This window comes from Amblyraja radiata, chromosome 26 (assembly GCF_010909765.2).
Source record: "Amblyraja radiata isolate CabotCenter1 chromosome 26, sAmbRad1.1.pri, whole genome shotgun sequence".
Lineage (NCBI taxonomy): Eukaryota > Metazoa > Chordata > Chondrichthyes > Rajiformes > Rajidae > Amblyraja > Amblyraja radiata.
Window position 1 is genome coordinate 19,244,726 of NC_045981.1, and position 23,148 is coordinate 19,267,873.

The 23,148-nt window shown below is 41.6% G+C and overlaps 1 protein-coding gene across 2 annotated transcripts in view; it reads left to right on the forward strand.

The window, feature by feature from the left end:
- Positions 1–1,072: 1,072 nt before the first annotated feature.
- Positions 1,073–23,148, forward strand: part of tepsin (TEPSIN adaptor related protein complex 4 accessory protein) — a 38,859-nt gene continuing 16,783 nt past the window's right edge. Inside the window, exons 1-8 of one of the 2 annotated variants that reach the window (XM_033044380.1) lie at positions 1,073–1,151; positions 10,345–10,417; positions 10,964–11,055; positions 13,539–13,632; positions 19,779–19,846; positions 20,025–20,109; positions 20,782–20,853; positions 21,981–22,175. In XM_033044380.1, coding sequence (XP_032900271.1) covers positions 1,113–1,151; positions 10,345–10,417; positions 10,964–11,055; positions 13,539–13,632; positions 19,779–19,846; positions 20,025–20,109; positions 20,782–20,853; positions 21,981–22,175 — 718 coding nt within the window. In that variant the 5' untranslated portion in view covers positions 1,073–1,112. The remainder of the gene's footprint in view (positions 1,152–10,344; positions 10,418–10,963; positions 11,056–13,538; positions 13,633–19,778; positions 19,847–20,024; positions 20,110–20,781; positions 20,854–21,980; positions 22,176–23,148) is intronic. The other variant, XM_033044381.1, reaches the window with a different exon arrangement.

The window sequence follows — 23,148 nt, forward strand, 5'->3', positions numbered from 1 at the left end:
ACTCAATTTGTCACTCATCCATTTTCTTCAAAGTTGCTGCCTGACCCACTGAGTTACTCCAGTTACTTTGTGTCTATCTTTGGTATTAACTAGCATCCGCGACTCTTTGTTTCTACAATCTACTTTCTAGTTGGATGTATGACATCCATGTAGGAGAACTTGCAGCTGGCAACATCCACATATACTGCTGTCCGTGATTTTCTAGACAGTAGAGGTCGCATGTCTGAGGGGTGCAGTGACAGCAGCCTAAGTGAGTAACTACTGCCACACTTTTCTTCCAATCCATACACCATTCTGATTTAGAAAAATTGTGTTTCACCTAAAGGACTGCATGAGTTCAAATTGGCAGCTCACCACATTTTACTGAAGCACAATAAGGGATAGGCAACACGTACTGGTCTTGCCAGCGACGTCCAGATCCTGAAAAATGAATGACTATAAAAAGTTATCTCACCCATACTGTCTCCCAATCTTTACCACATATCTTCCTTTCAAAACAGCTGCTGCCTCAGTGATTACTACTTTAAATTTATGGATCATCGTTCCGCCAGGGGCACTGAAGACAGGTTATTCTAGAGTATGTAGGAATGAACTGCAGATTCTGGTTATGCGCCGAAGATAGATACAAAATGCTGGGATAGCTCAGTCTGAAGAAGTCTCGACTCGAAACGTCAGTCGTTCCTTCTCTCCAGAGATGCTGCCTGTCCAGATGAGTTAGTCCAGCATTTTGTGTCTGTCTTATTCAAGAGAAGGGCTGCTGACACCATTAGTCGAGATTATCTCGATGGGAAAACAATTTTGTGCACCTAAATAAAAAGAAATCATGAACCCACTTCCTCAGAGCACGCTGCCACGAACTGTGGGAACCTCTTGAGGCGTTCCCTGGTGCGGATCCACACTTCACTGCCAGCCATGATCCCCACTAGGGCGCCGCCATCTTGGCACTGTCCACCACCGCGGCCCGATGACGCACTTCCTGCTCCAGCAAAGCCCGCCCCCGCCCGCCCACGGCCGCTAATTGGCGGAGAGGATCCGAGTTGAGGGGGCGGCGGCCCGCTGATTGGACCGGCCAGCTGTCGGTCAGAGGGCGAGGCGCGGCTGCGTCGCCGGTGATGGCAACGGTCGGGGAGAAGCTGGGCTTTCTGCACAGAGTGAGTGGGGACCGCCGGCGGCAGCGTGTACCGGGAGAGGGCTCATTGTACAGGCATCTCCACCTTATACCAAGTCGGAGAGACCTTGTGCAGCGCGGGGCCCAGACCCAGGCGCGACTGTGAGTGTCTGAGGGCTGGAAGCTGCTGCCCCAATACATACATCGGCGAGACCGGGCGATGAACAGTGTAGGAAGGAACTGCAGATGCTGGTTTACATCTAAGATACACACTAATGCTGGGGTAACTCAGTGGGACAGGCAGCATCTCTGCATTGAAGGAATGGGTGACGTTTCGGGTCGAGAACCTTCTACAGATGAACACCTCTTGTCCGCCTTGGCCTGCGCAATCTCCCGATTGCCAAACACTAACTCCTCCTCCCATTCCCACACTGACCTTTCTGTCCTGGACCTTCTCCACTGTCAGTGAGGCCAAATGCAAATTGGAGGAACAGCACCTCATATTTCGCTTGGGCAGCTTAATAGCCCATAGGTATGAATATTGATTTCTCTAACTTCGTGACACTTGCTTTCCATCTCTCTCTGCCCCTCCCTCACCCTAGTCCTCTTGCTAATGTCACCGTTTGAATTCATTCGTTATCAACCCGTCCCCAGCCAACAATGGACCATTGTGGGCTCCACTTTTCCACGTCCCCAATCAACAACGGACCACTGTGGGCTCCACCTTTCCTGTCATCGATGCAGGCTCTGCTTTGTTCTGTACCTTCTCATAACTCTCGTGTCCCCGTCCCTGACCCTTAGTCTGATGAAGGGTCTCGTCCCGAAATGTCACCTCTTCCTTCTCTCCTGAGATGCTGCTTGAATTACTCCAGCATTTTGTGTCCAGCCGCTGCCCAGTAACTCAGTTGTGAGGGGACGGGATGGGACAGGGCTTTGATGAGACAGCCCTCTCTTTGGCAGTCAGAGGCCAGATTGTGGCCAGTCAAAGCCGGTAGCCAATCTGTACAGCAAGATCCCAACAGCACGGCCCACGGGCGGGCTGTGTGTTCTATCACTGGCCCACGTTGTCCATCAGTCATTGAGCACTGTTCCGACCCCAGGCTGACACACAACAGAGTTTGAATACGAAGATTCAAGGAAATGCAGATGAGGTAATGGAGCACGGAAACAGGGCCAACTTGCACATGCTGACCAACATGTCTCATCTACACTAGTCCCATCTACCAGTATTTGGCCCATATCCCTCTAAACCTATAATTTCCATGCAGTTGTCCAATGTTTATTAAACTCATTGAGATAGCACCTGCCTCAGCTAACTCTTCGGGCAGCTTGTTCTATTTCAACACCATCCTTTGAGTTGAAAAAAAAGTTCCCCTTGGGTTCCTATGAAATCTTTTTTGTGCTCGCCTTAAACCTATGTCTTCTGGCTCTTGATTCTCCTACTCTGGGTAAAAGACTCTGTGCATTTATCCTATCTATTCCTCTCATGATCGTATAGACCTCTATAAGATCACCCTTCTTCCTCCTACGCGCCAAGGAATTAAGTTGTAGCCTGCTCAACCTCTCCCTATAGCCCAGGCCCTTGAGTCTTGGACACATCCTCGTAAATCTTCTCACCCGTTCCAGTTTAGCAACAGATGTTAGAAACTAGAGCAAAACTCAAAGTGCTGGAGGAACTCAGCGGGTCAGGCAACATCTGCCCATTCAGACCCTTCTGTCCATTTCCACAGATGCTGACTGACCCACTGAGTTTCTCCAGCACTTTGCGTTCGATGCGACCAGAGTTCTGGACCACTAGTCTAGACACACAAATTGGAAAACTACTGTGGCAGCTGGGGAAATTTAATTCAAATAATAAAATGTCTCTGATTCAAATAAAGGCTTGTCTGAGTAACAATAATCATGTACTTGCTGGATTGTTATGGAACCCCTTACCTGTTTCACAAATGAAGGGAATTTGCTGTCCTCTGCTGTGGGTCATTTATGACTCCAGAGCTACATATGAATCTGAATTCCCTCCTTGCAAGTCAAGGTGGATGGCAACTGTCAACATTGCCTGCCTTGTTCATGTCTTGTGAAATAATTTACAAAATGGTGGGTGAGTGTAGTTAGAGCAGAAGAATGACCACTGGCAATTGTCTAAGAATGTGATTGTTGTAACATTTAGGATTGGAGGAGTTGTCTCTTTTCTGAAGTTGGCAGATTTAAATTGCTGTACGTGCTCCAGTACAGTTGTTTGAAATGGTCCAGTGTGATGTTTTGTGTCCACGTGAAGACAGCACGTTTAATGTCTCATCTTAAAGATGGAACTTGCAAGTTCCACCAATGCTCCACTGGAGAGTCAGCTGGAATTTTTGAGCTTCTATCACTGTAAAAGGACAAACCCGTTATCTCAAGATTTCTCTCTTGTAACTCAATGATCCATGAAGAGATCATCTCTTCTCTAAATTTGGCTCCTTGTTTTCTTCCAAGTTTCGATCGCTCTTCCTTGAGCATTGATGGTTTCAACTATTAAGGCTCTTAACTCACCTCCTATTCAGTTGCATTGCTACCTCCTTTTTGACTTTATGAAGCATCATGTTTGCTTGTTCATAATTGTTTGGTGATCATCCCCTGTAAATCAAGATCGATTGTGTAGGAAGGAACTGCAGATGCTGGTTTTCATCGAAGATAGACACAAAATGCAGAAGAAGGCAGCATCTCTCGAATGTTTTACTACATCAATGTGTTATTATTACACAATTGGCTGTAAATCATTCTATGGCTAATTTTGTCTGTGCAGCAAAGATTACACTTTCCGTTCAATGTACCTGTCCAAGTGTCAAGAAAATGGATAGGAGAGATTTAGAGGGATTGGGCCAAACACAGGCAAATGGGTCATTTTGGTCGAATTGGATGAGTTGAGCCATGGGGCCTGTTTCCATGCTGTATGACTGTGATTCGATAATGCAAAAAGTAATTTGTTAGTTTAAAAGACTTGGGACAGGATAAGGATGTGCCGAGATGATAAGATTCTTTTTCTTTTCTGGTTATGCATTAGAATAGATTATAAACACTTTATCATGTTCATTTGCAACCTTAATTTCTAGTATATTGCATTACACTGTTGTCCTTGCATATTAATAGAGATTAATTTAATTCTGTAGCACCTTCTGTAGTTTAAAGAGGTGTTAAATTAAGCATATGACAGCCCCTGAATCATTGCTTAATAATGGATTGCACTTTGTCGCCAAGTGTATTTTTGCTCAGAGATGCAGTCCCTAGTACAGCATTTTAATGTGTTAGGTTATGCAGTACAAAATGGACTTTGCAACAAATTATTAAATTATTAGTTGACTTTCAGCACACTTTTCCATCGCCTTCAATGTGATCCCACCACCAGTTACCTCTTCCCATCTCCACCCTTTCCCACCTTCTGCCGAGACTGCATCCGCAGTAACTCCTTGGTTCACGTATCTCATTCCACCCAAATCACCCCCTCCTCAGGTACTTTCCCCTGATACCGTAGGAGGTGTAACACCTGTCCCTATACCTCCTCCCTTTCTCCTCCAACCAAGGGCCCCAGCAGTCCATTCGGGTGAGACAGAAATTCACACGACCTCCTGTACATCAGCAAGACCAAGCATAGACTCTGCTGCTGTTTCGCCAAACACTTGCACTTGGTCCGTTAACCATTTTAACTTCCCTTTCCATTCCCTTTCTGTCCTCTTCCATTACCATTACCACACACTCACTGGAGGAACTGCACCTCATATTCCACCTGGCTCCAATGTTGAATTCTCCAATTTTAGATTACTTCTAACAACCTCCACTACCCCCTCCCCTTTCTCACCCACACCAACCTTTATACCCGCGCCCCTCCCCTGTGCTCCACCTAGACTTCCACTTATTCCTCCCCTCCTACATTCCTTCTTCTGGCCACACAATTTGCAATTGTTCAGTCCGTCTGTCTTACACCACCAGCTTTGATCTCTGGCCCTTGTCCCAACCATCTGTCCATCAACCCCCTTCCCCCCCCCCCCCCCCCCCCCCCCCGATCATCGCCTGTGTCCACCTATTACCTGCCACGCTTTATCCTGCCTCTCCTAACTATCTTCTCTCCCCCCCCCCCCCCCCTTCAATCAGTCTGGTGAAGGGTCCCAACCCGAAAGCTTATCTACCACGTACTTCAGAGATGCTGTTTGACCCATTGAGTTACTCCAGCACTTTGTGTCCATTTATCAATATTAACAAGGGGATATTTTATAAATATTACCAGCAATTTGTCCTGGACCAGCACATCGAAGCAATGGTCAAGAAAGCACAATAGCGCCTCTACTTCCTTAAAAGGCTTAGGAAGATTGGCATGTCCCCAAAAACCCTCACCAACTTCTACACATGCACCGTAGTAATAATTTTATCGGGATGCATCACAGCATAGTTTGGTAAAAACATTCCATCTAAGACCGCAAGAAATTGCAGAGTTGTGGACGCAGCCCAGATCATCACGCAAACCAACCTCCATTCCATGGATTACATGTACACTTCACTCTGCTTTGGTAAGACCACCAGCATAATCAAGGACCAGTCTCATCCCGGTCACTCCCTCTTCTCCCGTCTCCCATCGGGCAAGTGGTACAGAAGTGTGAAAACGCATACCTCCAGATGCAGGGTTAGTTTCTTCCCAGCTATTGCCAGGCAACCAAACCGTCCTCTTGCTAGTTTGAGCGTGGTCCTAACATCCCATCTACCTCATTGGATAATTTTGAACGATCTTTCATTGGACTTTATCTTGCATTAAATGTGTATCCTTTATCCTGTGGATGGCTTGATTGTAACGACGTATGATCTTTTAGCTGATGGATAGCAGGCAGCAAAAAACTTTTCACTGTACCTGGATCAGCACAGGACAGGTGACAATAATAAACTAAATCAAACAAAGAAATTGAGTAACCAGCATCTGCAGGTCCTTGTTTCTATTTTATTTCATCCTTGATACAGACATCAATTAACCAAGAAAAATACATATTGTGACTTTTCTCCTCCTTGGAGTCTGAGAAATAGTTTAAAACTGCCAGACATGGAGATCTGTAAACAAATACAAAATGTAGCAGTGAAAAGTGACTGGTACAGTGATTGTCATTAAAACTCGTCCATTTCAGATGTCCAGTAGTAAGGAAACCTGCAGTAAGGCTTGTATGTAGCAATGTTACAAAATTTTGAGATTTTAAAAATCAAGTCTGCAATTTATCCCATCAGATAAAACATAAAAAGAAGTTTAATTTGACACCTAATTCACTTTCGTATCTTCAGTATTAAAAAGGTTATGGCCATTTTCATACTCTGAAATTAGCATCTTGTTCCCTATTGCTTTTCCATTGACTTAACACAAAAGCTGTGAACAAGGACAGTCAAATGGCCATAACTTTATTAAAAATTAAGAGAACTGAAAGAAATGTTCAGTTATTATAGATTGAAGCATTCTGAAACAAATATTAAACAACCTTACTTGGATGACCTGAAATTAAAGCATATAATTAGTTAGTTACCCAATTGTAGCTAATTCCAAAATTCAATTACTAGATCTAAACATCTATCCATTTCTTAAGAAAAGATTTACATTTTTAAATAGCCTAAATGTCCAAATAACATTCACACAAGAATTCACAATATAACATGATTTTAAAATCTCATTGTCATAAATTTATAGGCCAAATGGAAGGAATTTAGTGTTTAATTGCTGTAAATTAATGGCCATTTAAATCATCTTGCGAGTGGGATTTTGTGGAACACGCTGGTTTGGAACGTTGCGGTTGCAGTGAATTTGTACTCCATGTCGGCATGAAAAATACTGCCGGTTCGGATGGGCTCCAAGTCACCTTCTCGCAACTTAAAATTTTGATTAAAGGCATCTTAAGAAATACTTTTTGATGTAAAAATAAACAGCCTCCCTTGCCTTGTCCCCTACGTGAAATCCGTCCCATTGTCGGTGTTCACGGCTTTAGAAGATGATTTTTATTTTACTCTAACAATTAAATTATCCAGCGCTAATTTTAATAAACTTAATAAAACGGCAGTCAAAGCGATTTTTCTTTAGCAACTAAACAGCCTAACCTAATTTGGATAGGCTGCAGAAAAATCGCATTTTAAACCCGCCCCCCTCTCAAAGGCGCCAAAGTCGCGCACACGGGCAGCGGCAGAACTGCAGCGCCGCTGAAGGTAAGTTTTGTAACATACCTGTAGAAGTATGTACTTCGGAATCATGGTTGATTTTTATTTCACCTGATCATAGCATACCCATCAAAGTACTCATTTGCTTCAAACCCTTTCAGGAAATGAATGGATGTGACATAACCTCTCAAGAATAAATAAAAGTAATACCAGCTCATTTGAATACAAGAATGTTTCTCAAAAGCAAGAAAATAAGTGTCTTAATGATATACCTGTGATGTCTGAGGGACTATTGGCCAGGACGCTCATAAAACTACTTTGTTTTCCATCAGCTATTGGATAAATATGCTACCACCTGAGAAAGGAGCCTTGGGTTTAATCTTTTGCAAAGTGCAATTTCTCAGCACTATTTTAAAATGCCAGCCTTTGTTCAAAGGTGTAAGATATGAATCTTTAATTTTCTGACAGTGGAAAGAGCTACCATCAACCCAAGAATGGCATTCAGCATTTACTTTATTGTATCAAAAACAGCTGATAAACCACGGCATAGGTTCTTGAACATATTACGCATGGATCTGCAGGGTTTTTTTTTGCCAATTTTGTGTTGATGCATAACCAGAAGTATAACTATCTTTAAAGAACAGCAGTGCTGTTGTATTTACTGTCCCCATTTGGCTGTTGGCCAATACCTTTTGGTTTTATCTCATAAACACCATAGGGAGGTATTATTTCTAAATGAATGACCTGTTACCAAACCTTGTTAATTTACACAATGAGCAGACTAGAAAGGAAAATCAAATTGCTTTATTTTTGAAGTTGTTTTTGACCCAAAGCACTTTATATTTCCATTAACATTTGAGATTAAATCAAACGGATGCATAAATATATGCACTGAAAACAGCAAATTAATTCACTCAGTGAAGCTAACCAATATAATAGATGTTTCTTCTATGTTTAAAGAATAAATTTAGCAATACACTTGAAACTCACTCGTGTTTGTAATTAAGCATAATGTAGAGGCTGGTATCATTTCTTTCTGAAATTGAGTGGTTTACACCGAATAGCAGTGAATACAAGATTGCGACATAAGAAATTTAGTTTTTCCTGTTTGTTCCATAGCTGGAATTTCAGAATTTTCTCCTGTCATGCAACTCGTATTGTTTGGCTGCATGGCACTTCCATAAACCCACTCTTTGGATTCTGACATGTTGCATCATGGCCTGGTTCGGCAACTTGAACGTCCAGGAGCGAAAAAGACTACAAAAAGTTGTGACCACTGCCCAGTGCATCACCAGCTTTGACCTCCCCACCGTCGAAGGGATCTATCATAGTCGCTGCCTCAAAAAGGCAGCCAAAATCATCAAGGACCCACACCATCCTGGCCACACACTTATCTCACCACTGCCATCAGGAAGAAGGTACAGGAGCCTGAAGACTGTAATATCCAAGTTCAGGAACAGCTACTTCCCCACAGCCATCACACAATGAATAAGCTATGAGCTCTGAATTGCAAAAGATTATTATTATATATTATTTGCACTGTATTTGTTATTTATTAAATTTTTTCTTTTTCCCCCGTTATATACAATGTTTACATATTCACATATTCTGTTGTGCTGCAGCAAGTAAGAATTTCATTGACCGTCCAGGACATATGACAATAAAACACTCTTGACTCTTGAGATAGACACAATATGTTGGAGTAACTCAGCGGGCCAGGTAACATCTCTGGAGAAAATGGGTAGTTGTTGTTTCGGGACGGAACCCATCTAACAGATTGTAGTAGGGAGGAAAAAAACTGGAAGTGAACAGAGGTAGGACCAATTACGCCAGCATCAGATGACCTCAGGCCAGGGGGTACCCTGATATGCAAATTGTTGAATAGAGACAGGCATGAGCCCAAGAGGGAAGCATAGTTGTGACTGTGATGCTAGTTAACAGACTTTTAGTCGAGAAGGGTTGGGGAGAAACTTGTGCAAGATCAGCCAGGGATCAGGGGATGGGAGTGGCGGGATAAAGTAAGTGTGAAGGGAAGTGGGGGTTGGAGGGGGAGGGGAAGGCAGGAGTCTGTAGAAGTTTGTACCTAAAATTGGAGAATTTGATGCTTATACCATTGGGTTGTAAGCTAGCCAAGCAAAATAAGAGGTGCTGTTCCTCTGGTCCGGGAGGTCCAGTAGGCCTTGGCGGACTGGGAGTAAGTGTTCAGGTGAGCGGTCACACATCTACGCTTGGTCTCACCGATGTACAGGAGCACACATCGGAAACACCGGACGCAGTGAATGAGGTTAGAGGAGGTGCCAGTGAACCTCTGTCTCATCTGGAAGGACTGCCGGGGTCCTTGGATGGAATCGCAGGAGGAGCATAAGGGCAGGTGTTATATCTCCTGTGGTTGCAGGGGAAAGTACCTGGGAAGGGGTGGTTTGGAGGAAGGGGTGAATGAACCAAGGAGTTGCAGAGGGAGCAGCCTCTGGAAGGAGGAAAGGAGTGGAGATGGGAAGATGTGATCAGTGGTGTGATAATGTTGGAGGTGAAGGAAATGTTGGAGGATGATGTGTTGGATGTGGAGACTGCTGGGATGAATGGTAAGGACCAAGAGAACTCTGGCCTTGTGTCTGTGGGGAGAGGGAGCGAGAGCAGAACTCTGGGACACAGAAGAGACGCCGGTGGGGGATCCGTCTATTACAGCTGGGGGGAAACCACGTTCACTAAAGATTGAGGCCTCGTATGAAAAGCCACAACCTGGGATCAGATACGACAGAGACGGGGGGGATTGAGAGTAGGGGATAGCATCTTTGCAAGAGGCTGGGGGGAGGATGTGCAATCAAGATAACGGAGCCAATAGGTATTACTCATTGGTTTCAAGTTGTCAACAGCTTATCGAATACTTTTCATTATGATACAAGCTGTGAACAGTAACACGGGCAATTTACACTATTGCAAAATATATATTGCACTAAGCCCTTGCATAGTAAGAAAACCGTGCATGTCACATCTCAACAACTGGCATTGTCCGTGAACCTATCTTTGTGCAGAGCTGGTCGCTGTCTGGATGCTCCTTTCGCCTCACTTTTACTGTTCTCTTCCAGCTTCCAGTGCTAATGAAAGCAACATCGGATGATGAAGTGCCATGTCCTGGGTATCTTTTTGTGGAAATTGCCAGTATCCTTACATGATTTGTGTAGGATTTATGTAATTCTAATATCATTAATTGAGAGGCACAGTGTAGTTAAATTGAATGCTGTAGTTTTTACATTGCATTTATGAATGCAGATTTGATTGGTAAAGCTTGCAGCTTATATTTTTACATAGTCCCTTTCCAATTGTGAGATTTAAGAATGAATAATCATGAATAATGTAAGCCTATGAAATGCTGCAGTACAATTTGGGAGTCTTTCATTTGGAATGCTAATGATTGCACATGTAAGTAAAGCAATGATGTGCACTTGTGAATACTCAAATTATTTATACAATCGTTGGGGAACGGGTTGCGTTGGGGGGGACCAGGCCTCCCGTGTGACTGGGACCCAACGGGTCCCACTTAGTCTAGTCTATGCATTAAAATTATCAAGCACTGATTGGGGCTGGTCATCTAATTCTGTTATTTAGTAGATCGCTTTTGTTTGTGTGTGAAAGCAATAACCACTCGTAGGTGGACAGGGAAAGTGGAAAGTTCTCCTTTTTTTCCATAACTGAATGGAACTACAGAGATTTCTCATGAATCTGTCGGCACTTGTCAGTGCCTACTCGAGTACCTGCTGGAGCGACTGCAGAGCAATTCCTGTAATGTCAAACTGAAGGTTGGTGGTGTTTTCTTTTGAGTTCATGTATTCTTTGTCCAGTATAGTTGCAAGGTTCTTAATCCTCTGAAAAACCTGCCCGCCTTCAATGATCTGGAAAACACTTCTGGTTTCCGGAAATGTCGTGCAACAACCTGCTGACAAAAATGGGATGATTGGGAGATATGGGTGATGCGTATGATGGTCACACCACTCCATCAACAGATCACTTGGATCACTGGAGTAGAGACCCAAGAGAATGTCAGTACATCAGTTTGATGTGCTTTCTTAAGATACCAGGCTCATTGGTGCCACAACTGCCTCCTTACACTTGCCTGTTCTGTCACCAACACAAATAACTATCGCTCACACAAGGGCTGTTGTTGATAATTCAGCCAGGCCAGTTATAGTTTCTGACATTAAATGTCAATAGTCTTCCTCCACTTACGTTGCAGTAATTGAATAGGGACTCTTGGGCCCGCAAATGCATGAATAGCAGAGTAACAAAGGGAAGTAGCCAATTCTGTATGATGTTTGACCTACTGTGCTTTATAAATTTAGTTGTAAAATGTTAATTTTATGTTGGCTTTTATTTTGCCATTGTGTCCAAGAGGATGCAGTGAGTCAAAAAATATCAAGTCTTTCTAAATTAAGAATTGGGGTTTGACTTTATTTGTTGTGCAATTGTTTGAGTTGGTGTGGAAGAAATTACTTTAGATGGAAATTAAAGGAAAATGAAAAGCGGAGACTTCACAGGTTTGCTTCAAGAGACTTAATTGCATGATATCATGGAGAGATGGCAGCAGTTAACTGCTCACCAGTTCCCTGACTTCAATGCAGAATTAGCCGACAGTTATACTGTGCAGGAAACAACTTTTATTTTTTTTAGATACAACTATACAAAAATATACTGTCTACTACACGGGTCCCAATTATTTCATTAGTCACAACATATGTTTTGTTTATGTCAATCAAAATAATGCCCGTTGAGTGTTTCCAAAATGGCCTGTTTTTATTTCTGGTATTCAGCATCTGTTTTTTTTAACTTTTCCAGTAACCAAAATTCACTTGGTACATTAGAAACAATGAACTGCAGATGCTGGTTTACCAAGGAAAGACACAATGCTGAAGCAACTCAGAGGGTCAGGCACCATCGCTGGAGAAAGTGGTTAGGTGACGTTTTGGGCCAGGACCTTTCATCAAATTGATCTCATCAGTCTGAAGAAAGATCCCGATCAAAATACCCTGTTATGATGCTACAGCAACTCAGTGGGTCAGGCAACTTCCCGGGAGAACATGGATAGGTGACTTTTTGGGTAGGGACATTTCTTTAGACCGATGAGATCAGTTTGAAGAAGGGTTCCAACCCGAAATGTCACCTATCCATGTTCTCCAGAGATGCTGCCTGACCCGCTGATTTGCTCCACTATTTTGTGTCTTCACTTGATATGTTATTTGTATTCTCATGCTGTTACTTATCTGTTAATTTTAAATTATGCAGTATGCTCTATGTTGCCTTAGGCCAGCTAATCTAAATCATATTTTCCCTTCTGAATAATATAGAAGGTTGTCTTAAGTGCAGTCTAAAATTTCAATAATTGCTCACAACATTATTGTTGTAATTCAGTTGGTTTACAAAAGGGGACTACTTTTTAGTCTTATTTTATATTAAAACGTTGCTAAAACAGAAATAAATATTTATTTATTTGTAAGTTTTTGAGGTCTTTGAGTTCCAATTAATACTTTGCAATTTATTTCCTTGGTTACCAGACCAATATAATTTAATAACTAGGTCTATATTAATAATAATTAGGTCTTTATTCTTTGGAGCGCAGAAGGTTAAGGGGGGACTTGATAGAGGTCTTTAAAATGATGAGAGGGATAGACAGAGTTGACGTGGATAAGCTTTTCCCACTGAGAGTAGGGAAGATTCAAACAAGAGGACATGACTTGAGAATTAAGGGACAGAAGTTTAGCGGTAACATGAGGGGGAACTTCTTTACTCAGAGAGTGGTAGCTGTGTGGAATGAGCTTCCAGTGAAGGTGGTGGAGGCAGGTTCGATTTTATCATTTAAAAATAAATTGATAGTTATATGGACTGGAAAGGAATGGAGGGTTATGGTCTGAGTGCAGGTAGATGGGACTAGGGGAGAATACGTGTTCGGCACGGACTAGAAGGGCTGAGATGGCCTGTTTCCGTGCTGTAATTATTATATGGTTAATAAATAATATGGTTGGTAAATAAATGAAAAATGGAAGTTCTGTCTGATTTTATTTGCTGAATAATTTTAATGTTTTTGTTTCAAATCATCAAGTCTGTAAGGACTCAAAATGTACCACCTATCTGAGAAATCTCATTATTTATCTGATTCCTGAAGGTCCATCCATGGGTAAAATATTTGTATTTGTCTGCCGCCAGAGAAGAATTAACCATGTGATTGTATTCTGTAAGACTGCACCATTGTGCAACGGAACTATTGGTCCATCTTTGTGCTTATTGACAGGTCCTCAAAATATTGCAGTATGTCTGCGGGCAAAGTTCACCTCAGTTTACTCTGGAACTTCGGAGGAACGCCACTCTTATTCAGGAAGTAACAGGTAGGAGTAGGAAAATAAAATGGAAACTTTTTAAGATATCATTCGGTTGTCTGTAACAGAGCGGCAATTACAGCTTCTGTATGTTAAATGGACGATGGCAGAATAACTGCCCGTAATTTCATAGTGTATAACGTACAGAGAATCCATTTCCATTGTTTTCTGTCCCAACTAATGTGAAAGTTACTTTTCACTACACTTGCATTTCACCACCTGATGAATATAGATAGAGAAACCTACAGTTAAAGGTTTTCCTGTAGACGGGGCATCTTAGTCAGCATGGACACATTGGACTGAAGGGCCTGTTTGCGTGCTGTTAATTGGAAGATGAATAATGACCATTGGAAAATGTTGCCTATTATTTTGTAAATATATTTTACTTGCATTGAGACTGTCCCAAACCTCAGCTTAAAAGAGAATAGACCAGGCTTTTAAGTTTTGATTGTTTGGAATATTTTCTGTAGGAAGATAATATTGACAATGCTAATTGGCATTAGCTTTGATAAATTTGATTATGTGAGTGGAACTTAAGCCTTCTGATTGGGGAAAATAATCCAAAAGACACCCATTCCATTTAGACGTCCATTCCATTCCATCAAGTCTAATGTCTATTGACTTTGTGATAATTATACTCAAGTACATTAAACTCCAGGAGCAGTAGCTGTGTTTACCATGGAAAAGGGTGCACTTTCTGATCACTTCCTTAGTAGTGTCTCATCTTGATAAATGATGGGAGTAATCCTCACTATCGACTCCAGACTCTATGAAGTCTCAAGAGTATGAAAACTTCCACCACCCTCTGCTGATGAATAAAGTACTACATGCTGAACAACAGTGGGAAGAAGTGCTGAATGTGGCAGGAGCAGTGAGTGCACTTTGGGAGGTGGGCTTCAATGTCCATAATTGGGATTGAATTGACAGGGCCATCGGTACTGATTTGGCCAAATCTAGATGGATGCAGTTGCAAGACTGAATCTACAGCATATGCTGAGCAAACTATTAGAAACTTGACATGCACTTACTAATTTACTTGTTACAGATGGATCTTCCATGATGGTTTTACTAAGAGTGAACATCACTCCTGTAGATCCATCTTAAATGAGGACAAGATTATGTTACACCACCGTTAAGGCACAGGCAAGAGCATTGAATAGAATGACTATGGCACCATTCAACATCATAACACAGTACAAAGATTTATATTAAAAACTAATAATAACAATAGCCAGATGGAGACACAAGGATCTGCAGATGCTAGTTTACCAAAAAATACAAAGTGCTGTAGTAACTCTGCCATGTCAGGCAGCAACTCAGGAGAACAAGGGCAGGTAACATTTTGGGTCGGGATCCTTTTTCAGACTGGGTCTGAAGAAGAATCGGACCCGAAATGTCGCCTATCCGTGTTCTCCGGAGATGCTGCCTGATCCTCTGAATAAGTATAGCCAAGTTGTTTCAGTACATTTACACTTCTGATATCTACCTAATAATGGAAAAATTCCCTGGTATGCTCAGTCTACAAAAAATAGAATAATTACTACTATTTATAAATCAATAAGCGATGGAATGTGTCATTGATCACTTTTTGAAACCGTATTTACATCACCTGTTCATGATGTTGAGTTAGGATTTTATCACTCTTTTGGCACAAAGGAGATTTGATAACCAGAATCAAGGGATACATTCTCCACTAGCAGGAGTGAGCTGACACACAAAGGAAGATGGTTGAGGATTTAATAGATACTCAGGATGTCAAGCAGGAGTTCTTCAAGGTAGCATCCTGAATCCACCCACTTTCAATTGTTTCACCAATGATCTTCCTTAATTAAAATGGAAATCTTTAGTGATGATCACATGATCTTTAATTCTAATCTCCTCAGAGCACAAGCCTTAAGTTAAGAAATGTCTCCCATTGTTGTCTGAACTGACCAACTTTTCAACCTGTAACTATGTTCATCTTGAACCTACCGTCTGAATGAACAACCTTTTGGCATTTACTCTGTCAGTCCCTCTCAGAATCTCGTGAGCCTCATTGAGTGCCTCTCTCACTCTACTAACTACCAATAAATATGAACCATCTATATTCAGACTCTCCTCATAAGTCTTCCACTGATTATTGTTAATCAAAATGATTAGAGGAAGAAAAGGGACTTGAGGAATACTTTCCCTTTCTTATGGAAAAAGCTGAACGTTTGCCAAAAATGAAATTGTACAGGTTGAACACCGATTTTCTGGCAACTGATGGTCGGAATCAGTTAGAATCTCACTGTGAATCACAATGTTTTGTACTCCCGTCAAAAGGGTCCAGTTCATTAGTTGTACGCTGATAATATACTTCCAAAAAACATGCACAGGTTATGGAGAAGAGGACTTTTCCAATTTGCTTAATGTAAAAGTGAATACTTAGAAACGCAGTGTTTGTCTAATTAAAATGAATGAGCTTTAGTGTGACATATAACGAGCGGTCTAGATAATGAGGTCTGCCCATTAGTGATCAGTAATTTAGAAACATTTTATAAGTGTAAGTTTACGATTAGTAGCAACTGGGCAGATATTGCCAAATTTAGAGTGGATAATGGGAATTTGATAGATGTTATTAGTGTTGCTGAGATTAGGGATGCTTTCATTGTTTTTGTAAAGGATATGGCTGCTGGCCCAGACGATTTAATGCTCAACAAGGTCAGGAGAATAGATATTGAGATTTTTTGTGCAATTTTATTCTGTGGTAAAATTCATTAATGACAGTGGACTGTCCTTAGACCAAAATCTGAAGGCTCAGTCAAACTGCTAAATGGAAGCCTATTTTCATCAGCTCCATTTTACTCAGGATTTTTACCAAGATTCTCACCAAATGATTTACTGAGGCAGTGACCTTGAATAGTCATCAAAAAGCTTTTTAGCAGTCATCCTGGGGATGCAATCAGAACATAACAGTTTTAACTAATTTATTATGGGAGGCCAAATAGATTTGCAAGAAATCAGCTGCCAATTTGTAGATTTAACTAAAGCTTTCAATTCTGTGGGACATAAATTAATACTAAAAACTCTTTTCCATGGGGGTCAAAAAACATTTTCTTGATCTTGTCATGGATCTCTATTTAAATTCAACCATAGTGATCAAAAGCAGCAAAACCAAACTAATTCCTATTTAAAAGGGGGATACAACAGGTGACCCACACTCCCTTAAAAAGTTTGAAAGCTTCAATAGGGGCAGTGCATTTCTCCCCAATTTTTAATATTGTTATGGACATTTTAGACAAGGAGGGATGTGGTTTTTATTTAGACAAAGGTAATGCAAGATGTACCATTATGGTCATTGTCATTAACGATGTCCTTGTGAATGAAGCTGACAAGGATATGGCTAAAAATCATAAAATCTTCGAGAGGTTTTGTTGAAAATTGGGATTAGAAATAAATGTCAATGAAATGACAGATTTGTATATAATTACAAAAAATAAGACGTCTATATAAATAGTGATGAATTAGGTTTTATTGCCCTCTGGTTCCTTTTTGAAATATCATGATGCCTGAGTAGACCCCTGGATTGGTATAATGTGTGATATTTGCAATGAGAAATTAAGGTATTAATCTTTTAAAAAATTGTCAAAACTAGTTTGAAAGTCACCCAAAAAGTCATAACTATGTATATATGATTCCTAATTTTTTATTATACATTGATTTTTATGTGAGAATTTGCAAAATAGGGTATATTCCTAATATTTCAATCAATTTTAATAATTAGGAAGTTCTTACATTTAGCTACTTAAATGAACAACAGTATCCTGTGTTTGAGAGCACAAGCTTGGAGTGTACCCAAAGTGGAAGTACAGATTCCCAGCACAAAAAGTAGGAAGTTACAAAGGTTTTATTTTACAGATTCGCAATAATTTGGCCTGCCCCTTCCTTTTGATTGCATGAATATACTCCAGAAAATGCCATTGGATGCTTGAGAGCCTGAAATGTTTTGGGAATGGTGAGGTAAAGGAATAGAATCTAGTTGTTGCTGATATTCGTGCATATATACTGACATGGACTGAAAATTAGCAATTGAAACAAAAGCAAAGAGTGGGAATAAACTGTTTAAGAGGGAACTGCAGATGCTGGAAAATCGAAGGTAGACAAAAATGCTGGAGAAACTCAGCGGGTGAGGCAGCATCTATGGAGCGAAGGAAATAGGCAACGTTTCGGGCCGAAATCCTTCTTCAGACTGAGCAGGATCCACAGATGCTGCCTCACCCGCTGAGTATTTGGCACTGAAATATTTTTCTAGCTACTATAATATAGTCCTGTGCAACAATGTCAAGTCAAGTCAAGTCAAGTTTATTTGTCACATACACATACGAGATGTGCAGTGAAATGAAAGTGGCAATGCTCATGGGCTTTTGTGCAAAAGACAAACAACCAAACAACCAAGCAAACTATAAACACAATCATAACACACATATTCTTTTACATAATAAATAATGGAAGGAAAAACATTCAGTAGAGTTAGTCCCTGGTGAGATAGGCGTTTACAGTCTGAATGGCCTCTGGGAAGAAACTCCTTCTCAACCTCTCCGTTCTCACCGCATGGCAACGGAGGCGTTTGCCTGACCGTAGCAGCTGGAACAGTCCGTTGCAGGGGTGGAAGGGGTCTCTCATGATATTGTTGGCTCTGGAGTTGCACCTCCTGATGTATAGTTCCTGCAGGGGGGCAAGTGAAGTTCCCATAGTGCGTTCGGCCGAACGCACTACTCTCTGCAGAGCCTTCTTGTCCTTGGCAGAGCAATTCCCAAACCAGATGGTAATGTTCCCGGACAAGATGCTTTCCACCGCCGCTGCGTAGAAGCACTGGAGGATCCTCGGAGACACTCTGAATTTCCTCAATTGCCTGAGGTGGTAAAGGCGCTGCCTTGCCTTACTCACGAGTGTTGAGGCGTGTGATGCCCATGTCATATCCTCTGAGATTTGGACTCCCAGATATTTAAAACAGTTCACCCTATCCACAGGATCCCCATTTATCCTCAATGGAGTGTACGTCCTTGGATGATGTGCCCTCCTAAAGTCCATGATCAGCTCCTTCGTTTTTTGATGTTCAAGAGGAGGCTGTTATCCTGGCACCAGAGTGCTAGACCAGCCACCTCCTCCAGGTAGGCCTTCTCGTCGTTGTCTGAGATCAGGCCCACCACCACAGTGTCATCAGCAAACTTAATTAATGAGTTGGAGCTGAACCTAGCCACACAGTCATGTGTGGACAGGGAGTACAATAGGGGGCTGAGGACGCAACCCTGGGGCGATCCTGTGCTCAGGGTGAGGGACTTCGATGTATTCCCTCCCATTTTGACTACCTGGGGCCTGGCGGTGAGAAAGTCCAGGACCCAGGCACACAGGGAGGTGTTGAGCCCCAATTCCATTAGCTTCCCAGCCAGTCTGGTGTTGAAGGCTGAACTGTAGTCTATGAACAGCATCCTCACGTAGCCCCCCTTCTGGCTGTCCAGATGGGAGAGAGCGGTGTGCAAGACCTGGGAGACCGCATCGTCCGTGGATCTGTTCGGACGGTATGCGAACTGCAACGGGTCCATGTTCCGAGGGAGGAAGGCGCAGATGTGTTTCTTCACCAGCCTCTCTAAGCATTTCATGACTACCGAGGTAAGGGCCATGTCTTACCATGCCTTCAACAAAATAAATCTACAAATATTGTTTCAAAACAAAATCCACATTCCAATCTTGGTGAGAGTCTTTGTTTTCACTAACTTGTAACGATTGTTTAAACTTGTTTTACAATTAACCCTAGTACCAGATTAAGTACATTTGTATTTATGACGGTAGTCATTCAGACAGGCTGGGGAGGCATTTTTTGGTACCGGTACAATGATGGATTTTTTGAAGCAGGCAGGGACCACGGACTTGTCAGTTCCTTGGTCTGGCTTGTTCATTGTACCTAGTTGCACCTTTCTTAAACACAATGTTAATTCATGCGTCTACTTGTTTTAATTGGGAAACATGTTGAAATAAAGGTAAATGTGTAATTGAATGTTTACTTTAATCGAAAACCAAATTGTAATCAGTGTTGACATTCGTAAGCTTCTTCTCATTCTTGGAATACCATTCATGCTCCTGTTTATTGTGTGTTGTGTGCAGCTTCTATTTATTAATAACATGTCTTCTGCAAGTTTTCAGTGGGCCTCCAGATCTGCTTCATGGAAATGCTTTATATCAAAGAGTTCGAACAACTGCAGAGGTACGCATTTGCATTCCTAAAGCCAGGATAAATCAGTGTATTTTGTGAGTCATATAAAGTCTTTCAAATTAATTGTGTTTGAAAATGATGGAATGGTAGTTGTTGAGTAATGTCATCTATGTTTTGACGATGCACAGCAAAGGGGCCGCGTGATTCAACCTGTCCTTTCCTTTGGCAGGATTTGGCAAATTTGTTATTCTCTGACGTCTTGCCATATCAGTCTTCTTGCGCTTCACCTCCTTCCCGAGTAGGTCCACAAAGAGGTAAAGCTTGTTGTTTATAACCTGGTGAGGTTTAAAATGCACAAATTAATTTGGCATTTCTCCTTCTGATTCTTACAATAATGATCTTCTGAGCCACCTGTTTGTCATTTTGCAAATACATTTTAAAGTGGTGTCTTCATAATGATTTGCTTTATTAGAAACTTGTTTATTAACTAGGTTAATATTGCTAAATGTTAACATCAGATACTGTGCTTTGAAGGTATAAAAGTATTGGTCTGAATATGAATTAAAATGTTTCATTAATATTGAATCAAAACCATAATAACCTATTAAAACAGATTCTATTTCTGGTGCAGTCTGTTTGTGATAGTGTATTGTGATGTTTCTGAATTTTGTTATTATGAATGAAATAGCATCAATTGATTAAGCTAATAACTGGGACTATCTAATCTTTTTATTTAAAGAAGATCTATTTTCTTTTAATTTCCAAAATGTTTTCCAATATTTAGTTGATTAAATACAGTAATTAAATTAAATGGTGAGCTCACCACTGATGCATCTTAAGCAAACCCCTATAAGCATTACAACTGTCTATGTGTAGAAGATCATAAGAACAAATTCAGGTTCACTTCAGCAGATAAGTGTTTATAACTATAATGCAAAGCAAAGATTATTCAAATTTACTTGAAAAATAAAATACTATTTTTATAGGAATGGGATCACATCCTTCATCTGGGTCCACAATGCAAGGCTTTGGGTGTACAGTAGGCAAAATGTCTTCAGGTGAGTGCGGAAACTAATTTGTAGGAAAGAATTGCAGATGCTGGTTTAAATCAAAGGTAGACATAAAATGCTGGAGTACCTCAGCGGGACAGGCAGCATCTCTGGAGAGAAGGAATGGGTGACATTTCGGGTCGAGATCCCTCTTCAGACTTTAGCGGAAACAAATGTATCAGGTAGACATAAGGCAAGCATTATTTCTTGAGCAATGGTCTCTGACCTTGTCAGTGTTTTATTCATTTTTATTTATCAAAGGCATCTTAAAGTGGGCAGTAGTGGGCAATAAATTACCTGCAATGACCAATGTCCCATGAATGAATCTTAGACACAAAATGCTGGAGTAACTCAGCAGGACAGGCACAATCTCTAGAGAGAAGGAGTGTGTGACGTTTCCCATTGAGAAAGGTCCTAATGGGAAAAGTCACCCATTCCTTCTCTCCAGAGATGCTGCTTGTCCTGCTGAGTTACTCCATCATTTTGTGTCTATCTTCGGTTGAAACCAGCATCTGCAGTTCCTTAAAGATAGAAGTCTGATAGTCTGAAGAAGGGTCTCGACCCGAAACGTAATCCATTCCTTTTCTCCAGAGATGCTGCCTGTCCTGCTGTTACTCCAGCATTTTGTGTCTATCTTGGATTTAAACCAGCATCTGCAGTTCTTTCCTACACATGAATTAATTTGAGTTTAGTTTAGAGATATGGTGTGGAACTGCATGGTTCCTTTGGCCCGTCAAGTCTGCGCCCACCAGCAATCCCCGTGCACTAACAATATCCTACACACTATGGACAATTCACAATTTTACTGAACCCTGGTAACCTACAAACCTGTACGTCTTTGGCGTATAGGAGGAAACCAAGCACCCAGAGAAAACCCACGCGGTCACAGGGAGAACATACAAACTCCGTACAAACAGCACCTGTAGTCCGAATCAAACCCGGGTCTCTGGTGCTGTAAGGCAGCAACTCTACCACTATGCCACCATGCGCATTTACAAATTGTGTTTTTAGTACATTTTCATATATTAACATCAACTCTGTATAATCTGAACCTGCTACCATCACATTACATACAGCTGTCACTTGTCTGGCCGTTAACTTATTGTCAACCATTAAAACAGTTTTATATTCATTAGGTTTTACCAGTGATGCTATTCTCAACAAGATACAGAAAGCAGCAGAAGCAGTAGCGAATGTGGTACTCCCTCAAGAAATCCTCAAAACTCATGGAAGCCATTCTGATGGTGATGGCTACCAGCCAGTGTTGTCAACCTCTTCTGAAGCAAAGCAAATAAAACCTAAAAGTCCTGTTGGCACACAGGGTGCAAAAGGTAAGTTAGTCTTCAGAATCAAGAGTCATAAGATCATAGTCTAAATTTTCATACCTGCACCAACCCACATATGAACAATGTACCCATGGATAAATGAATCTTTAAAGAACTGCCATCTCATTTCCTTTCGCATCTCATTCTTTGCTTGATCCAGCTAATTGACATTGCTTAATGTAAACATACATTAGAAAAATATATTATTTTCCCCAATGTCTTTGATTAACCATAGTGGTGGCTTGCTTTTAAAACACAAGTTTTACACAAATACAACAACGGAGGTTTACTTTGGACTTTGGGTACTGGGGGAGTTTTAGTTTTAAAGATACAGCATGGTAACAGGCCCTTTGGCCCATCGTTTTTATGTCGACCATTGATCACCTGATCACTTTAAGTCTATGTTATCCCACGTTCGCATACACTCCCTACACACTGGGGACAATTTACAGTCGCCAGTTAACCTATAAACCTGCACATCTTTGGGATCATAGAAAGGAGTTACAGGGAGGTGGTCACTCCAAGACCACGGGAGACAGAAAACTGGGTCACAGTTAGAACGGGCAGAGGCAGGGACTGGTGAGTACCCCGGTGGCTGTACACCTTGAAAATAAGTACTCATGCTTGAGTAAGGGTGGGGGAGACAGCCTACCTGGGGGCAGCGACAGCGGCCGGGCCTCTGGCACATAGACCGGTCCGGTTGCTCAGAAGGGTAAGGAAAAGAAGGGGAGGGCAATTGTAATAGGGGACTCTATAGTCAGGGGGTCGGATAGGCGATTCTGTGGACGCAGACAGGAGTCCCGGATGATAGTTTGCCTCCCTGGTGCCAGGGTCAGGGATGTGTCTGAACGTGTCCAAGAAATCCTGAAATGGGAGGGAGAGGAGCCTGAGGTTGTGGTGCATATAGGTACCAACGACATAGGTAAAAAAAGAGAAGAGGTCCTGAAAGAAGAATTTAGGGAGTTAGGTAGAGAGTTAA